Source organism: Heterodontus francisci, chromosome 31 (assembly GCF_036365525.1).
Source record: "Heterodontus francisci isolate sHetFra1 chromosome 31, sHetFra1.hap1, whole genome shotgun sequence".
Lineage (NCBI taxonomy): Eukaryota > Metazoa > Chordata > Chondrichthyes > Heterodontiformes > Heterodontidae > Heterodontus > Heterodontus francisci.
The window spans coordinates 44,291,608-44,315,918 of NC_090401.1; the positions used below are offsets into that span (position 1 = coordinate 44,291,608).

At 44.5% G+C, this 24,311-nt stretch overlaps 1 protein-coding gene across 6 annotated transcripts in view; it reads left to right on the forward strand.

The window, feature by feature from the left end:
• The window catches only part of LOC137346986 (phosphoserine aminotransferase-like), a 68,380-nt gene extending 47,615 nt beyond the window's left edge, over positions 1-20,765 (forward strand). The window contains exons 1-9 of one of the 6 annotated variants that reach the window (XM_068010967.1): positions 10,620-10,682; positions 11,105-11,165; positions 11,256-11,325; positions 12,315-12,520; positions 13,198-13,370; positions 13,586-13,749; positions 14,369-14,497; positions 14,605-14,742; positions 20,603-20,765. In XM_068010967.1, the coding sequence (XP_067867068.1) occupies positions 10,620-10,682; positions 11,105-11,165; positions 11,256-11,325; positions 12,315-12,520; positions 13,198-13,370; positions 13,586-13,749; positions 14,369-14,497; positions 14,605-14,742; positions 20,603-20,723 (1,125 nt within the window). In that variant the 3' untranslated portion in view covers positions 20,724-20,765. Of the gene's footprint in view, positions 1-10,619; positions 10,683-11,104; positions 11,166-11,255; positions 11,326-12,314; positions 12,521-13,197; positions 13,371-13,585; positions 13,750-14,368; positions 14,498-14,604; positions 14,743-20,602 lie in introns of those variants that run through there. The other 5 variants (XM_068010962.1, XM_068010968.1, XM_068010965.1 and 2 more) reach the window with 5 other exon arrangements.
• Positions 20,766-24,311: the final 3,546 nt, after the last annotated feature.

The following is a 24,311-nucleotide window of genomic DNA, read 5'->3' on the forward strand; positions in this document are numbered from 1 at the left end:
CCAGGCAAGTGGAGAGTATTCCATCACATTCCTGACTTGTGTCTTGTAGATGGTGAACAGGCTTTGGGGAGTCAGGAGGTGAGTTACTCACCGCAGGATTCCTAGCTTCTGACCTGCTCTTGAAGCCACAGTATTTATATGGCTACGCCAGTTTAGTTTCTGGTCAATGGTAACCCCCAGGATGTTGATAGTGGGGCATTCAGTGATGGTAATGCCATTGAATGTCAAGGGAAGATGGTTGGATTCTCTTTTGTTGGAGATGGTCATTCCCTGACACTTGTGTGGCACAAATGTTATTTGCTACTTATCAGCCCAAGTCTGGATGTTGTCCAGGTCTTGCTGCATCTGGACACAGACTGCTTCAGTATCTGAGGAATCACGAATGGTGCTGAACATTGTGCAATCATCAGCGACCATCCCCACATCTGACCTGATGATTGAAGGAAGGTCATTGATGAAGCAGCTGAAGATGGCTGGGTCTAGGAACTACCCGAAAGAACTCCAAGCAGTGATGACCTGGAGCTGAGATGATTGAACACCAACAACCACAACCATCTTCCTTTGTGCTAGGTATGACTCCAACCAGCGGAGAGTTTTCCCCCTGGTTCCTGTTGACTCCAGTTTTACGAGGGCTCCTTGATGCCATACGTGGTCAAATGCTGCCTTGATGTCAAGGGCAGTCACTCCCACCTCACCTCTGGAGTTCAGCTCTTTTGTCCATGTTCGAACCAAGGCTGTAATAAGGTCAGCAGCTGAGTGGCCCTGAAGGAACCCAAACTGAGTGTCATTGAGCAGTTAATTGCTAAGCACTGCCACTTGATAGCACTGTCGACGACACCTTCCATTGCTTTGCGGATGATCGAGAGTAGACTGATGGGGCGCTAATTGGCCGGGTTGGACTTGTCCTGCTTTTGGTGTACAGGACATACCTGGACAATTTTCCACAGTGCTGGGTAGATGCCAGTGTTGTAGCTGTACTGTAACAGCTTGGCTAGGGGCACGGCAGGTTCTGGAGCACAGGTCTTCAGTACTGTTGCCGGAATGTTGTCAGGGCCCATAGCCTTTGTAGTATCGAGTGCCTTCAGCTGTTTCTTGATATCACGCCAAGTGAATTGAATTGGCTGAAGATTGGTATCTGTGATGCTGGGGATATCAGGAGGAGGCCGAGGTGCATCATCCACTTGGCACTTCTGGCTGAAGATTGTTGCAAATGCTGATTTGCTGGGCTCCCCCATCACTGAGGATGGGGATATTTGTGGAGCCACCTCCTCCAGTTAGTTGTTTAATTGTCCACCACCACAACTGGATGTGGCAGGACTGCAGAGCTTAGATCTGATCCTTTGGTTATGGGATCGCCTAGCTCTGTCTATTGCATGCTGCTTATGCAGTTTGGCATGCAAGTAGTCCTGGGTTGTAGCTTCATCAGGTTGACACCTCATTTTGAGGTATGCCTGGTGCTGCTCCTGGCACTCCCTCCTGCACACTTCATTGAACCAGGGTTGGTCCCCCAGCTTGATGGTAATGGTAGAGTGGGGGATATTCCGGGCCATGAGGTTACAGATTGTGGTTGAGTACAACTCTGCCGCTGCTAATGGCCCACAGTGCCTCATGGATGCGCAGTTTTGCATTGCTAGATCTGTTCTAAATCTATCCCATTTAGCACAATGGTCTTCTTTGGCCTCCTTGTCTCGGGAGACAATGGGTAAGCGCCTGGGGGTGGTCAGTGGTTTGTGGAGCAGCGCCTGAAGTGGCTATAAAGGCCAATACTAGAGTGACAGACTCTTCCACAGGTGCTGCAGAAAATATTGGTTGTCGGGGCTGTTACACAGTTGGCTCTCCCCTTGCGCTTCTGTCTTATTTCCTGTCAACTGCTCAGTCTCTTCGACTCGCCACACTTTAGCCCCGCCTTTATGGCTGCCCTCCAGCTCTGGCAATCACTGGCAACTGACTCCCATGACTTGTGATCAATGTCACAGGACGTCATGTCACGTTTGCAGACATCTTTAAAGCGGAGACATGGACGGCCGGTAGGTCTGATACCAGTGGCGAGCTCGCTGTACAATGTGTCTTTGGGGATCCTGCCATCTTCCATGTGGCTCACATGCCAAGCCATCTCAAACGCCGCTGACTCAGTAGTGTGTATAAGCTGGGGATGTTGGCCGCCTCGAGGACTACTGTGTTGGAGATGCGGTCCTGACATCTGATGCCAAGTATTCTCCGCAGACAGCGAAGATGGAATGAATTGAGACGTCGCTCTTGGCTGACATACGTTGTCCAGGCCTCGCTGCCGTAGAGCAAGGTACTGAGGACACAGGCTTGATACACTCGGACTTTTGTGTTCCGTGTCAGTGCATCATTTTCCCACACTCTCTTGGCCAGTCAGGACATAGTATTGGAAGTCTTTCCCTAGCGCTTGTTGATTTCTGCATCGAGAGACAGGTTACTGGTGATAGTTGAGCCTAGGTAGGTGAACTCTTGAACCACTTCCAGAGCGTGGTCGCCGATATTGATGGATGGAGCATTTCTGACGTCCTGTCCCATGATGTTCATTTTCTTGAGGCTGATCGTTAGGCCAAATTCGTTGCAGGCAGCCGCAAACCTGTCGATGAGATTCTGCAGACACTCTTCAGTGTGAGATGTTAATGCAGCATCGATAGCAAAGAGGAGTTCCCTGATGAGGACTTTCCATACTTTGGACTTCGCTCTTAGACGGGCAAGGTTGAACAACCTGCCACCTGATCTTGTGTGGAGGAAAATTCCTTCTTCTGAAGACTTGAACACGTGTGAGAGCAGCAGGGAGAAGAAAATCCCAAACAGTGTAGGTGCGAGAACACAGCCCTGATTCACGCCACTCAGGATAGGAAAGGGGTCTGATGAAGCGCTGCTCTGTTGAATTGTGCCTTTCATATTGTCATGGAATGAGGTGATGATACTTAGTAGCTTTGGTGGACATCCGATCTTTTCTAGTAGTCTGAAGAGACCACGTCTGCTGATGAGGTCAAAGGCTTTGGTGAGATCAATGAAAGCAATGTAGAGGGGCATCTGTTGTTCGCGCCATTTCTCCTGTAGCTGACGGAAGGAGAACAACATCAATGGTCGATCGCTCTGCTCGAAAGCCACACTGTGCCTCAGGGTAGACACGCTCGGCCAGCTTCTGGAGCCTGTTTAAAGCGACTCGAGCGAAGACTTTCCCCACTATGCTGAGCAGGGAGATTCCACGGTAGTTGTTGCAGTCACCGCCGTCACCTTTGTTTTTATAGAGGGTGATGATATTGGCATCGCGCATGTCCTGTGGTACTGCACCCTTGTCCCAGCACAGGCAAAGCAGTTCGTAGAGTGCTGACAGTATGGCAGGCTTAGCACTCTTGATTATTTCAGGGGTAATGCCGTCCTTCCCAGGGGCTTTACCACTGGCTAGAGAATCAATGGTATCACAGAGTTCCGATTTTGTTGGCTGTACGTCCAGCTCATCCATGACTGGCAGAGACTGGGCTGCATTGAGGGCAGTCTCAGTGACAACATTCTCCCTGGAGTACAGTTCTAGGTAGTGCTCAACCCAGCGGTCCATTTGCTTGCGTTGGTCAGTGATTGTGTCCCCTGATTTAGATTTGAGGGGTGCGATCTTCTTGATGGTTGGCCCAAAAGCTCTCTTAATGCCATCATACATTCCTCTGATGTTTCCGGTGTCTGAGGCCAGCTGAATATGACTGCATAGGTGTTGCCAGTAGTCATTTGCACAGCGCCTGGCTGTTCTTTGTGCAACGCTTCTGGCTGTTTTAAGTGCTACGGATGTTAACTCGCTGGGGGCTTTTTTGTAGTTCAGCAGTGCAATGCGCTTTGCGGCTATGACAGGTTCCAGCTCTTCAAAATGAAATTGAAACCAGTCTGCATTCCGCTTCACACGTTTGCCATCGGTGGTCATGGCTGACTCATAGATGGCGTCTCTGATGTGGGCCCACTTGGTCTCTGCATCCCCTGTGGGAGTGTTTTGAAGGGCTTTTTCAAGTGAATTTAGAAATTTTTGTAACAGCTGTGGATAAGAAATTATGCCCAGTTTTGCATTGCTAGATCTGTTCTAAATCTATCCCATTTAGCACAGTGGCAGTGCCACACAAACCGATAGAGGGTATCCTCAATGTGAAGATGGGACTTTGTCTCCACAAAGACTGTGCGGTGGTCACTCCTACCAATACTGTCATGGACAGATGCATCTGTGGCAGACAGATTAGTGAAGACGAGGTCAAGTATATTTTTCTGTCTTGTTGGTGACCCCACCACCTGCTGCAGACCCAGTCTAGCAGATATGTCCTTTAGGACTCAGCCAGCTCAGTCAGTAGTGGTGCTACCAAGCCACTCTTGGTGATGGACATTGGAGTCCCCCACCCAGAGTACATTCTGCCACCCTCAGTGCTTCCTCCAAGTGCTGTTCAACATGGTGGAGTACTGACTCATCAGCTGAGGGGGGGGTGGGAGACGGAGGAGGTAATCAGCAGGAAGTTTCCTTGCCCATGTTTGACCTGATGCCATGAGACTTGATGGGGTCCGGAGTTGATGTTGAGGACTCCCAGGAAAACTCCCTCCCAACTGTATACCACTGTGCCGCCACCTCTGTTGTGTCTGTCCTGCTGGTGGGAAAGGACAGACCCGAGGATGGTGATGGTGGTGTCTGGGACATTGTCTGTAAGGTATGATTCCGTGAGTATGACTATGTCAGGCTGTTGCTTCACTAGTCTGTGGGACAGCTCCCAGATGTTAGTAAGGAGGACTTTGCAGGGTCAACAGGACAGAATTTGGAGTGTTTTTTTCAGGGGCAGGCACAGGAGGAAATAGGGTTATGAGGGGCATGTGAATAGAGAGCAATACAAAGAAGTGATCGGAGATTGTGTTATTTGTGATGGACACGACTGGAGTAGCAAGGCCACATGAGATGGCAAGGTCAAGGTGGTGGTTGTGAATTTGTCAGTGGACTAGTAACCCAGAGACCCAGGTATTGCTCTGGGGACGTGGGTTCGAATCTCACCACAGCAGAAGGTAGAATTTGAATTCAATTAATAAATCTGGAATTTAAAGCTGGTCTAATGATGGCGATGAAACCATTGTCGATTGTTGTAAAAACCCATCTGGTTCACTAATGTCCTCTAGGGAAGGAAATCTGCTGTCCTTACCTGGTCCGGCCTACATGTGACTCCAGACCCACAGCAATGTGGTTGACTCTTACATGCCCTCGAAATGGCCTAGCAAGCCACTCAGTTCAAGGGCAATTAGGGATGAGCAATAAATACTGGCCTGGCCTGCGACGCCCACATCCCATGAAAGAATTTTTAAAAAAACATGGGTTGGGGAGTTTATATGGAGGGAGAAATTAAAGGAGGATAGGAGGGCAGTGAACTCAGAGGAGAGACAGAATTATGAATTGAGATGGAGGTTGAAGTCACTGAGGATGCAAGGTTTCTCAGTGCAGAGTTTGAGCGAGGAAACTAGTGAAGATATCTTGGTGAAAGGAATTTATGCTACTTGGGTGGGTGGTAGAGAAACAAGGATTTTAAATGAGAGGCAAGAGGGGTAGAACAAGGTGAGATGCTGAAAGGAGGAGAGAGTGTCAGAGGAGGAGGGGTAATAGATCAAGGTGAGATTTGGTGATCAGAGCTACATCACCACCATGACAGTCTGCCAGGGAGCGGTGGGAGCAAGTGATGGAAGGTATAGCTGGCGGGAATGCCTCATTTAGGGGGAAGGTGTCATCACCCCTCAGCTAGATTTCTGTTGAGGCTATTGTCATGCAGCCACCACCTGCCAAGAATGAGGCGTATTAATTTTATCATATGAACATTGATTTTAAACTGTTACTGAAGTGAAGAAAGGACTTGTTAAAAAAAATTACCAGACACTTGGCTGGAAAAATGTTTTGCATACTAACAGACAGTGCTTGGAGGGACAAAGGGGCATTCCCTGCTCCAGTTTAACCCACAATGGACTTTGAGCACCAGGTATTGAGTGTAAGAAGAGACATTTCAGAGTCGGCTAAGACAAGAGAATCCACAAACAGACGTGGTCAGACCAGCTAGTCGGATGACTAACCTGCTTGGCAACCTGGATTTTTCTGAATTGTACAAAGAGTTTGAACTCAGACAGACTGCAGAATGCTCCTGGACTGAGAAGACTCTCCTGTCTGCTCCAATCTCTTTGTCACAAGCCGCTGGACCCACTGAGGACACATGAACCGCAAGAGTGAAAAGTCTCCTACATCGAATGAGGTTTAAGGAGAATACTGGGCCCCAATGAAAAGCAAGACCTACCTACAATCAAGGACTTTACAGCAATCTCGAGGAACAGTAACCAAAACCATCTTCAGATATTGCCTCAAACTTTTCCACTTTGTTTCTTCTGCTCTTTTCTGTCTCTATCTGCATGTGTGTATGGCATATGCATGCAAGCATGGGCACGTCGCGTATCCGTAGGCGTTAACTGAGTTAGAGTTTAAGTTTAATAAAGGTCAACCTTTTTTCTTTAAAGCTAAGAAAACCTGCTTGGCTAGTTTCTTTGTCTTATAATTGGAAGTTAGTGAACAAGGATTCACTAAGGGGGAGCTAAAAAACAGTGTGTTTAAAATTAAACCCTGTTAAGGTAAGACCAGGTGAAAGCTGAGCGGGAACCCTAGACTCCTTTCTCACTTGGTCGTAACACTATGATGTTGAAGCAATCATCTACAATAAGTTCATGGATGGCAAGAGCCTTGTTCACAAGTGAACAGACATTCTGGAGACAGAAGCAGCGGGTGGGGGGGAGCGCGTGGGGGGTGGGGTGCCAATGAAAGCTGATCCACTGGCAGGAGCCACAGAGTCAGCACTGGGAGGGGTGAGTTGGTTGGGAAGGAGATTGGCAAAATTAGTTCCCACTGGGTGGGAAGGTCGGTGGGAGAGTAAGATGAGGTTGGAGCTCACAATGAGGTAGCGATGAGCACCTCAATGGGCCCTTCCAAAAGAGACACAGAGGGAAGCTGTAAGCTTATCTAAGAGGGAATCAAGCCTGGGATGTCGGCCGGAGGGTTGGAAGATTAAGCAGTACTGAATGATTGGGGTAGGGATTTGGGGAACAGAGTACTGGAGAGGGGAGAAATGAAAAGAGGCCCAGCAACAGGAGAGAGGGGTCTAGGAGGGGTAAAAAAAAAAGAAGTTAAAGAAATGAAGTAAAAAGTGGAAATGGGCTCAGGTCTGGAGTGACAGCCAAAAGACGCATGCAATTGGACACAGGGAAAACACAAGTTACATAGGCCTGGTGATGCAGTAATTATTAGAATACATATATCCTGGCAGTAAAATGGGAATAGAGAGGAAACAATAGAAAGTTGAAGTCACGGGTCCCGTGATGGGATAAAATTAACTTAGGCAGGGTGGAGTTGGCATGGAGCATTGACGAACAGTTGTACAGGTTCAGAGACAGATGTGACAGGTGAGTGAATTTCAGAAGCTATTTGAAGGGTAGAGTATTGGAGAATGCGCTGCTGGAGCTATTTCCATGGGAAGGAAGATCCAGGAGATGTTTAGAATTGATGGCGCAGCAGAAAAACAACAACTTCTATTTATATAGCATTTTTAACATGATAGAATGTCCCAAGGGGCTTCACAGGAGCATTATCAAACAAAATATGACACCGAGCCACATAAGGAGCTATTAGAACAGATAACCAAAAGCTTGGTCAAAGAGGTAGGTTTAAGGAGTGTCTTAAAGGAGAAAGTGAGGTAGAGAGGCAAAGAGATATAGGGAGGGTATTCCAGGGCTTAGGAGCTAGGCAACTGAAGGTGCAGCCACCAATGGTGGAGTGATTAAAATTGGGGATGTTCAAGAGGCCAGAATTAGAGGAGTGCAGATATCTCGGAGGGCTGTGGGGCTGGAGAAGATAGCAGAGATAGGGAGGGACAAGGCCATGGAAAAATTTGAAAACAAGCATGAGAATTTTAAAATTAAAATGTTGTTTTACTTTGAGCTAATTTAGGTCAGCGAACATAGGGGTGATAGGTGAACAGAATTTAGAGCAAGTTAAGACATGGGCAGCAGAGTTTTGGATGACCTCAAATTTACGGAGGGTAGAATGTGGGAGACCAGGCAGGAGTTCATTGGAATGGTCAAGTCAAGAGGTAACGAAGGCCATGAATGAAGGTTTCAGCAGTGGATGAGCTGAGATAGGGGTGAAGTTGGGCAATCTGACAGAGATGGAAATAGGTGGTCTTAGTGATGGCTTGAATATGAGGTTGGACCATCCACACCAAGGTTGTGAACAGACCGGCTTAACTTCAGACTGTTGCCAGGGAAGGGACGGAGTTGTAGCTAGGGAACGAAATTTGGTGCAGGGACTGAAGATGATTCAGTCTTCCCAATACTTAATTGGAGCAAATTTCTGCTCATCCAGTACTGGATGTCAGATAAGCAGTCTGATAGTTTAACAACAGTGGAGGAGTCAAGCAAGGTGGTGGTGAGATAGAGCTGGGTGTCGTCAGTGAACATGTGAAATCTAACACTGTCAGATGATGTCACTGATGGGCAGCATGTAGATGGAAAGCTAACATGCAGGTGCAGCAAGCAATTAAGAAGGCTAATGGCATGTTAGCCTTTATCGCAAGAGGATTTGAGTACAGGAGTAGCAAAGTCTTGCTTCAATTATATAGAACCTTGGTTAGACCACACCTGGAGTACTGTGTGCAGTTTTGGTCCCCTTACCTTAGGAAGGATATTATTGCCATAGAGGGAATGCGACAAAGGTTCACCAGACTTGTTCCCAGGATGGCGGGACTGTCCTGTGAAGAGAGATTGGGGAAACTGGGTCTGTATTCCCTCGAGTTTCGAAGAATGAGAGGTGATCTCATTGAAACCCACAATAGACTTAAAGGGATAGACAGGGTAGATGCAGCTAAGATGTTTCCCCTGGTTGGGGAGTCTAGAACCAAGGGATACAATTTCAAAATAAGGGGAAGCCACTTAGGACAGAGATGAGGAGAAATTTCTTTACTCAGAGGGTTGTGAATCTTTGGAATTCTCTACCCCTGAGGGCTGTGGAAGCTCAGTCATTGAGTATGTTTAAAGCAGAGACTGACAGATTTCTAAATACCAATGACATAAAGGGATATAGGGACAATGTGGGAAAAAGGCATTGAAGTGGAAGATCAGCCATGATCATATTGAGTGGTGGGGCAGACTCGATGGGCTGAATGGCCTACTCCTGCTCCTATTTTCCTGTGTTCCTGTGAGTTGTTACAATCTGGAATGCACTGCCTGAAAGTGTGGTGAAAGCAGATTCAATAATAACTTTCTAAAAGGTAAAAACTTGAAAAGGAAAAAAATGGGGAAGGAACACGGCATCTTTGATGTAGGAAGACACGGACAGTGTCCTGCTTTAGAGTGACCTTGGATTAGATTAGAGATACAGCACTGAAACAGGCCCTTCAGCCCACCGAGTCTGTGCGGAACATCAACCACCCATTTATACTAATCCTACACTAATCCCATATTCCTACCAAACATCCCCACCTGTCTCTATATTTCCCTACCACCTACCTATACTAGTGACAATTTATAATGGCCAATTTACCTATCAACCTGCAAGTCTTTTGGCTTGTGGGAGGAAACCGGAGCACCCCGGAGAAAACCCACGCAGACACAGGGAGAACTTGCAAACTCCACACAGGCAGTACCCGGAATCGAACCAACCCGGGTCCCTGGAGCTGTGAGGCTGCGGTGCTAACCACTGCGCCACTGTGCCACCCAGATATATATATATATATATACCTTTCAGAAACTGAGCAGCTGTGAAGTCATCTTCCTTTAACTTTTCTTTGTCCTCTGCTCTTCCCCTTCCCTTCCCCCACCCACCTCACAATTTACAAGAAGACCTTGGACTAAACAAATCGCATTGCTGTTTGTACGAGCTTGCAGCCTGCAAATTGTCTACAATATTTCCCTACATAACAACAGATGTACTCCACTGGCTGTGAAGCACTTTGGGACATTGTGAGATTCTGAAAGGTGCTATATAAATGCAAGGTCGCTGGTAGGAAGTTCTCAGTGTCTTCCTACATCCAGCATCCTGCAAGCCTAACTAGAGAAACTGTGGAATAAAATGACAAAGTGGATTGAACGGGGAGAAGCGAGATATGGAGTTACATATCAGGACAGTGGATGGAGTTGCTTATCTACCTACGAGCAACAACATTATACCAGTGCTCCCCATTGCTCTAACCAATTAATTACCCAGAAAATGTCCACCTATAAACATCAGAACAATGGGTCAATCCATTTAAAGGAATACAACTCCACTTTGTCGAATAGGTGTGGGAAAGTTTCATTTGAAGCAATGGAAGTGGGTCCAAGACAGTCCAGGCAATCCCTGAGGTACTGAAAGCTTCCATAATCATAGAATCATGCAGCACAGGTGGACATTCAGCCCATCGCACCTGTGCCAGCTCTTTGCTGCTATGAACCACGGGGCGGGGAAACGCTGTGCAAGTAGATTCTAACCAATCCCTGATGAGATAAATACCAACACCTTGTGAAAATAGCCAATGAGAGTGGCTGGGGGGGTCAGCATTTAACACCTCTGTTGGACAGGAGTCTTGAGACCTCCTTCAATGATGGAGAAGAGGAAGTCTGTGATTAATTTCGCCTCTGGTTGCTCCAAGCTTCCCCAGTCGGTAAATGAGCGGTTTTGTAAATTGGGTGAAGTTGTTTCGACTCTCCGGCCCTCCCAGTGTAACACCCTGCAGTAACCCTTCTGGTACAGAACTGCACGGGGGTGGTCGCAGGTCTCCAGCATTGGGGCATAAACTGCCCGCTTTGAGGCTTAAATGTAACTTATTAAACTCAAGACTCCCACCCCGGAGTGGGCCTTCAAACTGAAGGAACAGATGTAATCGTGTTTGATTTAAATTTGAAATAAATCAAGGTTTTATTTTAGAAGTCCAGCCTTAGCTGGAGGGATTGTCTGATCACAGGGGTTTGGGTTGAGAGTGTGCAGTAATGTGAAAAGTTGGGTGGAACTCTGAGTTAGGGTTTAATCTTTGGGACCCACCCAGATCTATGCTAACCGGTGTAATGTAACGATATTTCCCTCCAGGTGTTGATTCAAGCTCAGAAAGACCTGCTAGATTACAGCGGACTTGGGGTTGGTGTTCTCGGTTAGTCTCTTGTCATGTCGCACATTAATCTTTACAGTTGTACGTATCTGTTTGTCTAATCCCCCACTTTATGTATTATCCATTCAACAGAAATGAGTCACAGATCTCCAGAGTTCACTGAAATCCTGGACGCGACCAAAGCCAATTTGAGCGACCTGCTGTGAGTAATCTGTCCAGTTCAAACTCTTTGACGAGAATAATTCAACAGGCTGATTCAGATCAAACAATCCACCATCCCATCATTCAACCGGCCAGCCTGCCCTGATAATGGGTCTCATTCAATTAAAGGGACTTCATGGCAAAAGAAAAAGATCTGATTGTGGGAGCCCCGTGTCGTTAATTGTGAAATTACTGGGAATCTCATTCTAATACACGTGGACTGGGAGGACTAATGAATCTGTTATTGATAACATTTCCCCTTCCTCTACCCCAATGCTTGAGTATTTGTAATAATGAATAAACTGTCAAATGACTTATAAGCCAGTTAGTCTGCTATTACTGCTCTGGTCTGCTTTTTCTTTTAATTGAACCCTTAATGGTTGCTTCAGTGCCATGTAACTGCATAACAAAAACTCATCATAAAATACACTGAAAATTTAACTTAAATATTATTCCCAGTGTGGATCACACACTGCAGCCCCTATGTTGCCCACTGGTTGTAGAAGCATTCATGTATATTGGCAATTACCATACACATGGTGTTTAATGTTTTGGCTGGTGGGAATGTTGCAGTTGATCTCCTTGCCACTGGGCTTCACAAGCTTGGACTCCTGCTCATTATCCTGTGACCCCAGTGTTGAGAGATGAATCAGCCCTTTCTCTCTTCTACACCACCCCCAACCCCCAGTCAGTAACAGTGGACATGTGCTGGTTAGATTCTCCTCACTTGGGTAAATTGGGAGCAGAGCCTGGGAAAGAAAGGAGAGAACTCTCCTCATTTTAATGTTTTGAAGTTTGGGTGGAATGAGTGGGATTTCTGCAGTGAAAGCACTCTAACGCCCAGTGCTGTGGATGAGAATCTATCTTGTTAGTCATGTTTGCTTTTCTCTGACCAGTCTGGTGAGAATCCTCTTTAGGAGATAGGAAGCCAGCTGCTTCAGTCTTGTTGAACACTGCCTGTCCCTCATGATGATCAAACTGTCTTTACAGGAAGATCCCAGAGAACTACAAAATATTATTCTTGCAGGGTGGTGGGAGTGGCCAGTTCAGTGCTGTCCCCTTCAACCTTATTGGACTGAAAGAAGCCAGACGTGCAGACTTTGTGGTCACTGGGGCCTGGTCTGCTGAGGCAGCCAAAGAGGCCGAGAAGTTGGGGAAAGTGAATATCGTCCATGTTGAACAGGACACTTATACAAGTAAGGGTTTTAATGGGATTGTTGTTCTACCCTGAAGCAGGTGATTTGAATCTCAACTTTGGGGTGGGGTTTGCAGAAGAATTACTCCATACAGCTTTGTGGGGCTCAGCTGCTTATAGCTGTTGGGCTTTCTAGAGACTCATGGGTGGTTCTACCCTCTATGAATGATGTGCTCTAGTCTGGATATGCATGTATCACCAAGCTAATAGAACCATTAAAGGAAGTACACTGTGCCAAAAGGTTGCTACATCCCATAATTATCAGCAACATGTCCTCTCACCACTGGCTTAGGTTCTCGGGACCTAAGCAATGATCAATGTTGGTTGATGTCTGATTTTTAACAATGAATACATTCCAGGGATGTGGGATGTGGATGTCGCTGGCAAGGCCAGCATTTATTGTCCGTCCCTAGTTGACCTTGAATGTGCTAGCAAACTGCCTTTTTGAACCACTGTGGTTTGTGTAGTGAAGGCGGTCCCACAGTGCTTTTAAATGGGAGTTCCAGGATTTTGATCCAGTGATGAAGGCGTGATGCTTTATTTCCAAGTAAGCAGTGTGGCTCTTGGAGGTAATGTTGTTCCCATGCGCTGGCTGCCTTGTCCTTTTTTAGGTTTTGGAGGTTGTGCATTTGCGTGGTGCTTTTCAAGAATTCTAAAGTTCATCCTGTCTTTTTGTAGAGATACCTGATCCCGACAGTTGGAATCTCAGTCCTGACTCCTCTTACCTTTACTACTGTGCCAATGATTCAATCAATGGGGTGGAGTTCCACTTCATCCCAGACTTCAAGGAAACCATTCTGGTCTCTGACATGTCGTCCAACTTCCTTTCTAAGCCATTGGATGTCTCAAGGGTAAGTCAATATAAAACGAGAACCCTCTGAGACCTTCTCCCTTTTAGTGGCGATCCTGTAACAGTGCTGAAAGGTGAAGATTCGAGATGAATTGACATTGACTTTTACAATAGCTAGACTATATAGAATATATATTATATATAGCTAGAATAAAAATGGACTTCAGCAAAGTGTTACGCTAACTTTATTTTATCCTCTTCTGTCCCTTCCTGAAGTTTGGTGTGATATTTGCCGCCGCCCAGAAAAATCTCGGTTGTGCAGGAGTGACGGTAGTAATAGTCCGAGAAGATCTCCTGGAATTCGCACTTAGTGGGTGTCCAATAGTGTTTGACTATAAATTGCAAGCAGAAAGTCTTTACAATACTCCCCCATGTTACAGGTTGGTACAGTGCTCTAGTATTTTTGAGGAATCTAATATTGAAGTCCTGAGCTCTTAGGACCTCATACATTTGAGGTTCCAATTCATGTAGCATCTCATGTGGAAAATGTACTGGAAATGGATCTCTCTCTTCTTTAGTGATGGGAATATATGCATTGGCCATGTAGTTGATGCGTATCTTCATAATGGAATGTGCTCATGGTAGTTTGTGGTTTTTGACCTGGTCTCCCAGGTGTTTGTGCAGAAACCCGTTCTCATGTTTCAGGGTCTCCAAGCCAAGGTACCGATCTTTGGATGTAGATTGCCAAGGCTTAGTAACCTCCAAGTGTGTTGCAACTGCTTCATAATGGCACACTAATGTTCTGTTACTGAGGCTACTTTAATCTGGAGGTGAAATAATCCAATGAGATATAACATACAAACTGAACACCCCTAATAGCAGAGGTGTTAACCCATATACAGGAATTTGATTTTGTTTGTAAGCTAATGATGACCACTACAAACATTGCATGTTTTCTGCCCAATGACAGAGGGAATTATCTGTGATTGTGCATTTCAGTTACATGCAATGCCCAGTTGTTTTGTAACCTGCAGGGTTGTATGCCTGTCTTTCTTTCAGTATTTATATCATGCGCTTGGTCTTGGATTGGATAAAGAGCAATGGGGGTCTTGAAGCAATGGAACGGAACAGTGTTGCTAAATCTAAGCAGCTCTATGATGTGATTGAGGATTCCAATAAATTCTATGTGTGAGTTGGCTAATTTCAAAGTTGTTGCTGGCTTGTAAATAGTTTAATATTTGACCTGAGTGCACAATGCTGAATTTCAAATAATGCCACGTACTGCTTCATTTTAGATGCCCTGTTGATGTGAAATGTAGAAGCAGAATGAATGTAGTTTTCCAGATTGGTGGCACTGATGGGAATAATGTCCTTGCACAGACTTTCCTTGATCAAGCAGCTGAAGTTGGCATGATTTCATTGAAGGGCCACAGGTAAACTGAAACCTAGGAATTATCCACAATCCAAAGGGGGAAAGGTGGTGGTGTCAATTTTTTACTGTAACCATTCTTGATTGATACTTCCTCTTCACTTCATGCCCCTAGCAGAGCTGACACACCATTGTTTTCAGAGTCTAAATTGAGGGGACTCTGTGCTGCTTGCCTGCACCTGAGTGTGAAGAAGGGGGTTTGGTAAGTGAGTGAATCTTAAGGGCTAATCTCTCCACACTAGTTTTTGTTTTGTTTTACATCTAGCAATTAATTGAAATTCCTGCTTCAGTTAGGTTTCTTGTAGTTTTAAACAGGGGTATACTACCACTCAGTAGCTGCAACTAGTTAATTAGGTAACTAGCTTAAACTGGTTTCTGAGCTTTTGCAGAGCACTAGCAGAGCTGACAGCATTGTTTTCAGAGTATAAGTTCAGGGGACTCCGTGCAGAGAAGCAGCACTGAGTGCTGCTGGAGGGCACAGTGAAGAAGGGAGTTTGGTAATTGAGGTAGTTTGGGAAGGAGGGGAACTATAAATTTAAGAAAATAAGGCTGAATGCACAGAGTGTAAAGTGGGAGTTTGGTGTGTGAAGGAAGGTCTTCCTTCCTTGAAGTTGATTGGTGAGTAACTGGTAAGTTATTTTACTTATTGTAATTAAACATTTTTAAAGTTGCGTTATGGCAGGTCAGCTTGGCCAAGTGGAATGTACATCCTGGGATATGTGGGAAGTCATGGCCACACCTCATGCCTGACACTAACACATCTGCAAGAAGCGTTACCGGCTGCAGAAGCTTGAGCTCCGGGTTTCGGAACTTGAGTAGTGTCTGGAGTCACAGTTGTGCATCCGTGAGGCAGAGGGTTATGTGGATAACACGTTTAGGGAGGTGGTCATGCTGTAGGTTTGGAGCATGCAGGCAGTGAGGGAATGGGCGACTGCCAGGCAGGCTAAGAGAACCAGGCAAGCAATGCAGGAATCCCCTGAGTCTATCTTGCTTGCTAATCAGTTTTCCATTTTGGATACTGGTGAGAGTGATGGTTCCTTGGGGGAGTGCAGCCAGAGGAAAGTCTGTGGCACCACAGGTGTCTCAGCTGCACAAGAGGGGAGGAAGAGTGGAAGAGCAATAGTGAAAGGGAATTCAATAGTCTGGGTCAGACAGGCATTTCTGCGGCAGTAAACGTGACTCCAGGATGGTGTGTTGCCTCCCTGGTGCCAGGGTCAAGGATGTCATGGAATGGCTGCAGGGTCTCCTTCTGGGGGAGGGTGTACAGCCAGTGGCTGTGGCCCACATTGGTACCAATGACATGGGTAGGAAGAGGAATGAGGTCCTGAAAGCAGATTTTAGGGAGTTGGGAAGGAAGGTAAAAAGCAAGCCCTCCAAAGCAGTAATCCTGGGATTACTCCCAGTACCATGTGCTAGTGAGTATAGGAATAGGAGGATTTTTGATCGATTGAACATGTGGTTGGAGAATTGGTGTAGGAGGGAGGGCATCAGATTTCTGGGGCAGATGGGACCTGTACAAGATGGACACGCTACACCTTAACAGGACTGGAACTAATCCTCGCAGGGAGATTTGTTAGTGCTATTGGAGAGTGTTTAAACTAGCTTGTCGGGGATGGGAAGCTGAGAAGTAGCTCAAATTGGAAGGAAGTAAAGCTGGTAACAGGAAGTAGAAAAGTAGCAAGTGACATCAACTAGGCTTAGAATGTAGAATAATGTCAAAAGACAAGGTTAAGGGCACTCTACCTGAATGCACACAGCGTTCGCAACAAAGTAGATGACTTAAAGGCCCAAATGGAGGTAAATGGGTATGATCTAATTGCCATACCAGAAACATGGCTATAGGTGACCAAGACCGCGAACTGAATATTCAAGGATATTTGACATTTAGGAAGGATGGGCAAAAAGGAAAAGGAGTGGTGTTGCACTGATGAGGGATGAGATCAGTACATTAGTAAGGGCGGATCTCCGATCGGAAGAACAAAATGAGGAATCTGTTTGGGTGGAGCTAATAAACAGCAAGGGGCAGCAAGGATTGGTAGGAGGTGTTTGTAGGCCACCAAACAGTAATGGTAGTGTGGGACATGGCATTAATCAGGAGATTAGAGAAGCATGTAGCATGGGTAATACTGTAATCATGGGTGACTTCAATCTGCATATAGACTGGGTAAACCTAATGAGCATTAATGCTGTGGAGGACAAGTTTCTGGAATGTTGGGGATGGTTTTCTAGAGCAGTATGTTGAGGAACCGACTAGAGAACAGGCTATTTTAGATCTAATATGTAATGAGAAAGGGCTAATTAATAATCTTGTTGTAAAAGAACCTTTTAGGGATAAGTGACCATAATTTGATAAAATTTTACATTTATGTTGGAAAGTGAGGAGGTTTAATCTAACGCCAGGGTGTTGAATTTGAACAAAGGAAATTATGAAGGTATGAGGGGCAAATTGGCTGAGGTGGATTAGGAAAATACATTAAAAGGTATGAATGGATAGTCTTTAAAGAAATATTACATTGTTTACAGCAACTATACATTCCTTCAAGGCAAAAAACCCAAAAGTAAAGGCTGTCAGCTGTGGATAACAAAGGAAATTGAGGATTGTGTAAGGTTAAAGGAAAAGACCTAATAAAGTTGCCAGAAATAGTAGTAAAACTAAGGATTGGGATGATTGTTGAATACAGCAAAGGAGGATGAAGAAACTGGTATAGAATATAATGTAAGCTAGCAAAAAAATATAAAAACTGACCTGTAAAAGCTTCTGTAGGTATGTAAAAAGGAAATAAGATGCATGTGGGTTGATTACAGGATTGAGTCAGGAGAATTTATAATGGGGATTGGAGAAATGGCAGAGAAGCTAAATGATTACTTTGTGGCTGTCTTCACTGAGGAAGATACAAGAAATCTCCCAGAATTAGGGATCCAAGGGATTAGGGGGAATGAGGAATTTAAGGAAATTAGTATTAGTATATAAGGTTGTATTGGAGAAATTAATGGGACTGAAGGTTGATAAGTTCCCAGGACCTGATATTCTACATCCCAGAGTGTTGAAAGAGGTAGCTACGGAGATAATGGATGTATTGGTGATCGTCTTCCAAAATTCTATAGATTGGAGTGGTTCCTGCAAATTGAAAGGTAGAAAATGTCCTTCCACTATTTAAGAAGGGAGGGAAAGAGAAAACTGGGAATTACAGACCTGTTAGACTTGCATCAGTTGTAGTAAAACTGCCAACATCTATTCTAAAGGATGTGATAAATAGACACTTGGATAGTAATGATCTGATTGGGTATAGCCAACATGGATTTATGGATGGGAAATCGTGTTTGACGAACCTGTTGGAGTTTTTTTGAGGATGTTACTAACAGAATTTACAATGGACATGGTGTACTTGTATTTTCAAAAGGCCTTTGATAAAATTCCCCACGGGAGGTTGGTTAGCAAAATTAAAGCACATGGATAGGAGGTAATATACTGGCATGGATTAAGAATTGGTTAAGAGGCAGAAAACAAAGAATAAACAGGTCATTCTTACGTTGGCAGGCTGTGACTAGTGGGGTACCACAAGGATCCATGCTTGGGCCCCAGTTGTTCCAAATCATTGATTATATATTGTGATGTGGGGACCAAATATAATATTTCCAAGTTCGTGGATGACCCAAAACAAGGTGGGAATGTCTTTCATGAAGATGCAAAGTGGCCTCAAGGGGATTTGGACTGACTTAGTGAGTGGGCAGGCAGATGGAGTATAATGTGGAAAAATGTGGGGTTATCCACTTTGGTAGGAGAAATAGATGTACAGAGTATTTCTTACCATTTAAGAGATTAGAAAGTGTAGATGTACAAAGGGACCTGGGTGTCCTTTTTCAATAAGTCACAAAGCTAACATGCAGGTGCAGCAAGCAATTAAGAAGGCTAATGGTTATGACCAGGTGAGGCAGGTGTCCAGGGTTCTGCTCTCTGCCTTTGCCTGGTTTGGCTGTAACAGGGTTTAATTTTTTAAAATACTGTGTTCTTAACGTCCCCTCAGTGAACCCTTGTTCACTGCTCCAATTGTAAGGCAAAGAAATTGAACAGGTTTTCTTAAATTTAAACAAGAAAGGTGTAAGTTTATTAACCTTAACTTTAATTTGGTTAAAACTACTGGAAATACATGATGTGACCACGCTAGCATGCATACACGATAAACACACATAAATAGAGATATAAACCGAGAAAGAATTAAAGGGAAGAGGTTTGAAGTAATATGAAGTTCAGTTACTCATTTTGAGTTAGGTGTAGGCTTTGCAGTTAAATCTTGTCATTCTCATTGGGGCCCAGTGCACACTTTCAAACTTGTTTTGCTGGTGTTCAGTCCTGAGGCTTAAGTTGCTTCTTTACTCAGAGGGTTGTGAATCTATGGAATTCTCTACCCCAGAGGGCTGTGGAAGCTCAGTCATTGAGTATGTTTAAAGCAGAGATTGACATTTCTAAATACAAATGACATAAGGGGATATGAGGATAGTGTGTGGAAAAAGGCATTGAAGTGGATGGTCAGCTGTGATCATCTTGAATGGTGGGCCAGGCTCGATGGGCTGAATGGCCTACTCTTGTTCCTATGTTCCCTGCCCCTTCCAAACTTTCCCATCTCGTACTCAATTCCCCTTCTCTTCACCCTTCTGCCCACCAAATCAGTGGCACCAGATAACTTGTCTGCTGTTGACCATAGTACAGTAACACGCTTAATCAACTGAAGTCAAAGTGTAGGGAAGATTGAACCAGCCAAAGTTCTTCCTTCTATAAAAAAGACAACTGAGGGATGACCTGATGGAAGACCTCAAAATTTATGAAGGGGTTTGATAGGTGAGTCCAAAACTAAGGGCCATGAAATAGAAGGTATGTGCTAATAAATTCAATAAGAATTTGGGAGAAATTCCTTTACCCAAAGAGCAGTGAGAATGTAAGGGCAGTGTGGAGGAAAGAGTGGAGAGAAACAGATAGAAGGATGAGCTGGACAGGTGAGAGGAGACTAGTGTGAAGCATAACATTTTGACTGAATAGTCTGTTTTTATGCTGTAAATTCTGTATAATAGCTGCTGGGAAAGGAGAGCAAAACAAGTTTAGGGGTGGGGTAGTGTCTACTTGAACTTTACTTATGGATTTTTTAATCAAATTAATAAAACACTTTGGTCAAATACTCTTTCACTGTCAGCTGATTCCTTTATTTGCAAGTAGTCATGTCAGTGAATTGGAACCAAGTGTCACTGAAATAGGACCCCGTTTGCATGATTAGTTTGTAATGTCCTGTCCCACCAGATTTGGCAGCACATAGATATACAGTCAGGAGGGAGAGTGACCCTGAGTCCTCAACATTGAGTCAGGATTCCAGGAAGTCTTATGGCATCAGGTCAAACATGGGCAAGGAAACCTCCTGATTACACTACTGCCCTTCAGCTGAATCAGTACTTCTCCCTGTTGAACACCACTTGTAAGAAGTGTTGAGTGGGGAGCAATTGTTTTTGAACAAGCTTTATCAATTATTGCACTACAATTCATTTCACCATTACTGCTGCTTAAACTTTTAAGTGCCCCCACCCTTTACGTGGGATCTTTCAATCTTTCTCCATTCTCTTTCTTTCTTTTCCCTCTTCCACCAATGTGGTTAGTTCCACCTATAGAGGACATTTTAAAGAGCTGGAAGTAAATGCAGATAGCCTCCCTTGTGCTTGCTTAATACTGCTGTGCACATTTGGGCTTGTATAATGTCTCTCCAAAGCTTAACTGCCATTAGTATTGTAATTGACTTTGCACAATCTATCTACATAAATCAGGAATTGTGACATGGTCTTTTTTTGAGTGGCTATGTAATTCCCTTAATCTTTATTTCTAGATCAGTTGGTGGGATCTGTGCCTCTCTCTACAATGCTGTGACGCTGGCAGAAACACAGAAGTTGGCAGAATTCATGACTTCCTTCATGAAGGAGCATCACTCAGGAACTGTATATAGTTAGTTGTTGATTGTAATGCAGCTGACATTTATAGCAGGGCATTAAAACATTTCCTGAGTGCAATTTTTTGGATTTTATTTGGTCTTCAGATCATCTCGTACTTCATTAACACCAGATACTTGGCTGAATTTAGACTTTGGTGTAAGTAACCAGGTAGGGTTACAAGTATTGGACAATTTCATGATCCTCAGCACATTCAGAACACATGCTTCCCACATGAACACTTCATTGCACACTGTTTATGCAGAATTGAGAGCAGTCGTTTTCAGTATTTTGAAGCTCTAACCTCCTTTTACTAGGATCTGTTACTAATTGGAGTCAGTCATGGCATGACTTTTTTTCCCTGAGTCAGAAGGTTGTGGGTTCAGGCTCCACTCCAATGACTTGAGCACATAAGCCAGGCTGATACTCCCAGTGCAATACTGAGGGAGTGCTGCACTGTTGGTGATGCTGTCTCAGGTAATATACTAAGCTGAGATTCCGGCCCCCCCCCCAGGTGGATGCAAGTCATCCTAAGATCGACATCTGGAATACTGTGTACAGAAGTGGCCTTCTTATTTAAGGAAGGATGTAAATGCTTTGGAGGCAGTACAGAGAAGGTTTGCTAGACTAATACCTGGAATGGGCAGGCTGCCTTACGAGGAAAGATTGGACAGGCTCGGCTTGTATCCACTGGAATTTTGAGTAAGAGGTGACTTGATTGAAACATATAAGATCCTGAGGGGTCTTGACAGGGTGGATATGGAAAGGATGTGTACTCTTGTGGAAGAATCTAGAACGAGGGATCACCCTTTTAAAAATAAGGGGTCACCCATGTAAGACAGATGAGAATTTTTTTCTGAGGGTCATGAGTCTTTGGAACTCTCTTCCTCAAAAGGTGGTGGAAGCAGAGTCTTTAAATAGTTTTAAGGCAGAGGTAGCTAGATTCTTGAGCAAGAGGGTGGAAGGTTATTTGAAGTAAGTGGCAATGTGGAGTAATCAGTTCAGCCAGGAACTTATTGAATGGTGGAGCAGGCTCGAAGGGCAAAGTGGCCTACTCCTGCTCCTAATTTGTATGTTCATAATATTTTAAAGAGAAGGTGAATTCGCTCAGTGTCCTGGCCAATTATCCCTCAACTAACTTCACAAACTGATTTAATTTATCATATTTCTATTTGTGGGACCTTGCTGTATGCAAATTGGCTGTACTTTCTTGTATTGTGGCAGAGGCTATGCTTCAGGAGTACTTCATTGGCCATGAAGCACTTTGGGAGGTCCTGAGGTCATGAAAGAAATAATATAAATGTCTGTCTTGAGAGACTTTTTGAACTACCCCTTTTTAATAACTCTGTAGTGCAACATCTTGTATAATACATGGTATAATTTTTGTGTATATGCTCATTTTATAGTGTTATGACCAGGTGAGAAGGGGTCTAAGGGTTTCCTCCTCAACCTTTTGCCTGGTTTAAACGTAACTGGGTTTAATTTTAAAATGCTGTTCTTAGCTCCCCCGCGCCTTATTCACTGCTCCAATTGTAAGGCAAAGAAATCAAACAGGTGTCCTTTAGATTTAAACAAGAAAGGTAGAAGTTTATTAATCTTAAACTCTAATCTGTTTAATGACCAAGAATATGCGATGCGATCATGCTAGTAGGCATACGTGATAAACACACACTCAGAGACAGAAAAAGTAGAAGGAATAAAGGGGAAAAGTTTGAGGCAATATCTGAAAGTTACAGTCCTTTTATGTTCAATGTGGAGTCTTTTGTTGCCAGTAAGTCTTGCAATTCGTTGGGGTCCGTTCATGCTCCAACTTGTTCTGATGTAGGAGTCTTTTCTTTCGAGGTTTGCGTGTCTTCCATGGGCCCAGTGGCTTGGGAGAAAGTGAGACACACACAGCCGGGCATGAGACTTACTTGTTTCAGCTTCAGTTTCACACTGCCTTCTCAATTCAAACTGTCCTGTGGCTAGTTCAAAAAAAAACCTGGACTAGCCAGTTAGTCATGTGACCAGCTGGTTTAACCAGTCCTGGTGATCACCTGACATTGAAGATGTAAGGAAGTGCAGTCCAGGCCCTGCTAAGATGATGCAATTCACAGAACCAGGACTGGTTCCATAACTTGTCTGGAAGGAGCCATTCCTGATGCATTAGGGTTAATTGGGGAAGCGAATAGGCCTTTGTCTCTACAAGCAGCATCTCTTCGTATGCAACTATCCTTCCAGTCCAGTGTCTGGTAATCTTCAAACAAGTCATTTCTTCACTCCAGCAACGGATTAAAATCAATGTTTGTATGACAAAATTAATCTGCCTCATTCTTAGCAGGTGCGAGTCTGCATAACAATAGCATGATTTTAAGACATTTATAGCCTGGACATTGTTCCAGCAAAGGTCCACTTTCCTGCACTTCAGCTTCTGCAGGTCCTCTTTGCTTTTCAACGTTTGGAAGTTTTTATTTAGGAAGTAGGGTGAGACTACTATCAGGAATGGCTCCTTCCACACAAGTATATTCTACACAAGGTGGAAATAATGGGAATTTGTCAGCTCATTGCCTATGCAGTTGGATTAAAGCAATTAATTGTTTGACAGTGTCGGTCTCTACTGAACGTTGTTTGTTTGCTAGTTAGATAGTCATATGTGTATGGTAGCATTGTGGTTAGGTTATATTAGTAATGCAGAGGCCAGAGCTAATGAGTTCATATCCTACCATGGTAATTGGGGAAATTTTAAATTCAGTTAATTAAATAAAGTTAGTATCAGTAATGTGATCATGAAACTACTGGATTGTCTTCAAAACCCATCTGATTCACTAATTTCATTTTTTTTTTCAGGATGGAAATCCACTATCCTTACCTGGTCTGGCTTATCTGACAACCAGATTCACAGCAATGTGGCTGGAATTTAACTGCCCTCTTAAGTGGCCTGGCTTAAGCTACTCAGTTGCATGAAACAGCTGCAAAAAGTCTAATAGTAAAACTGGACAGACCACATCACATTAACCTAGGCACTGGATACAACAGGTACACACTCAGCCCAGTCAACCCTGCAAAATCCTCGTCGCTAACATCTCGTGACTTGTGCCAAAATTGGGAGAGCTGTCCCATAGATTAGCCAAGCAACAGCCTAACAGTCATACTTGCAGAATGATACCTTACAGCCAACATTCCAAACTCCTCCGACACTATCTCTGTCCCATGGGCAGGACAGACCTACCAGAGGTGGCTATGGACTCTATGCAGCAGGTCAAACATAGGCAAGGAACCATCTTGCTGATTGCCACCCACTGCCCTCCCTCAGCTGATGAATCAGTCCTTCTCCCAGTTGAATGCCATTTGTAAGAAGCACTGAAGGTAGCACGGGTGGGAGACTTCAATGTCCATCACCAACAATGGCTCAACGCCACTACTCATTGAGCTAGCCCAGTCCTGAAGGCCATAGCTGTCACTGGGCCTGCAGCAGTTGAGAACCAACATGAGAGGGAACAATCTACTTGACCTTGTCCTTACTAATCTCTACCTGTTGCAGATGTATCTGTCTGTGACTGTAGTAGTAGGAGTGACCATCACAGGGTCTTTATGGTGATGAAGTCCAGTCTGTACAAGAGGGCCCTCCAT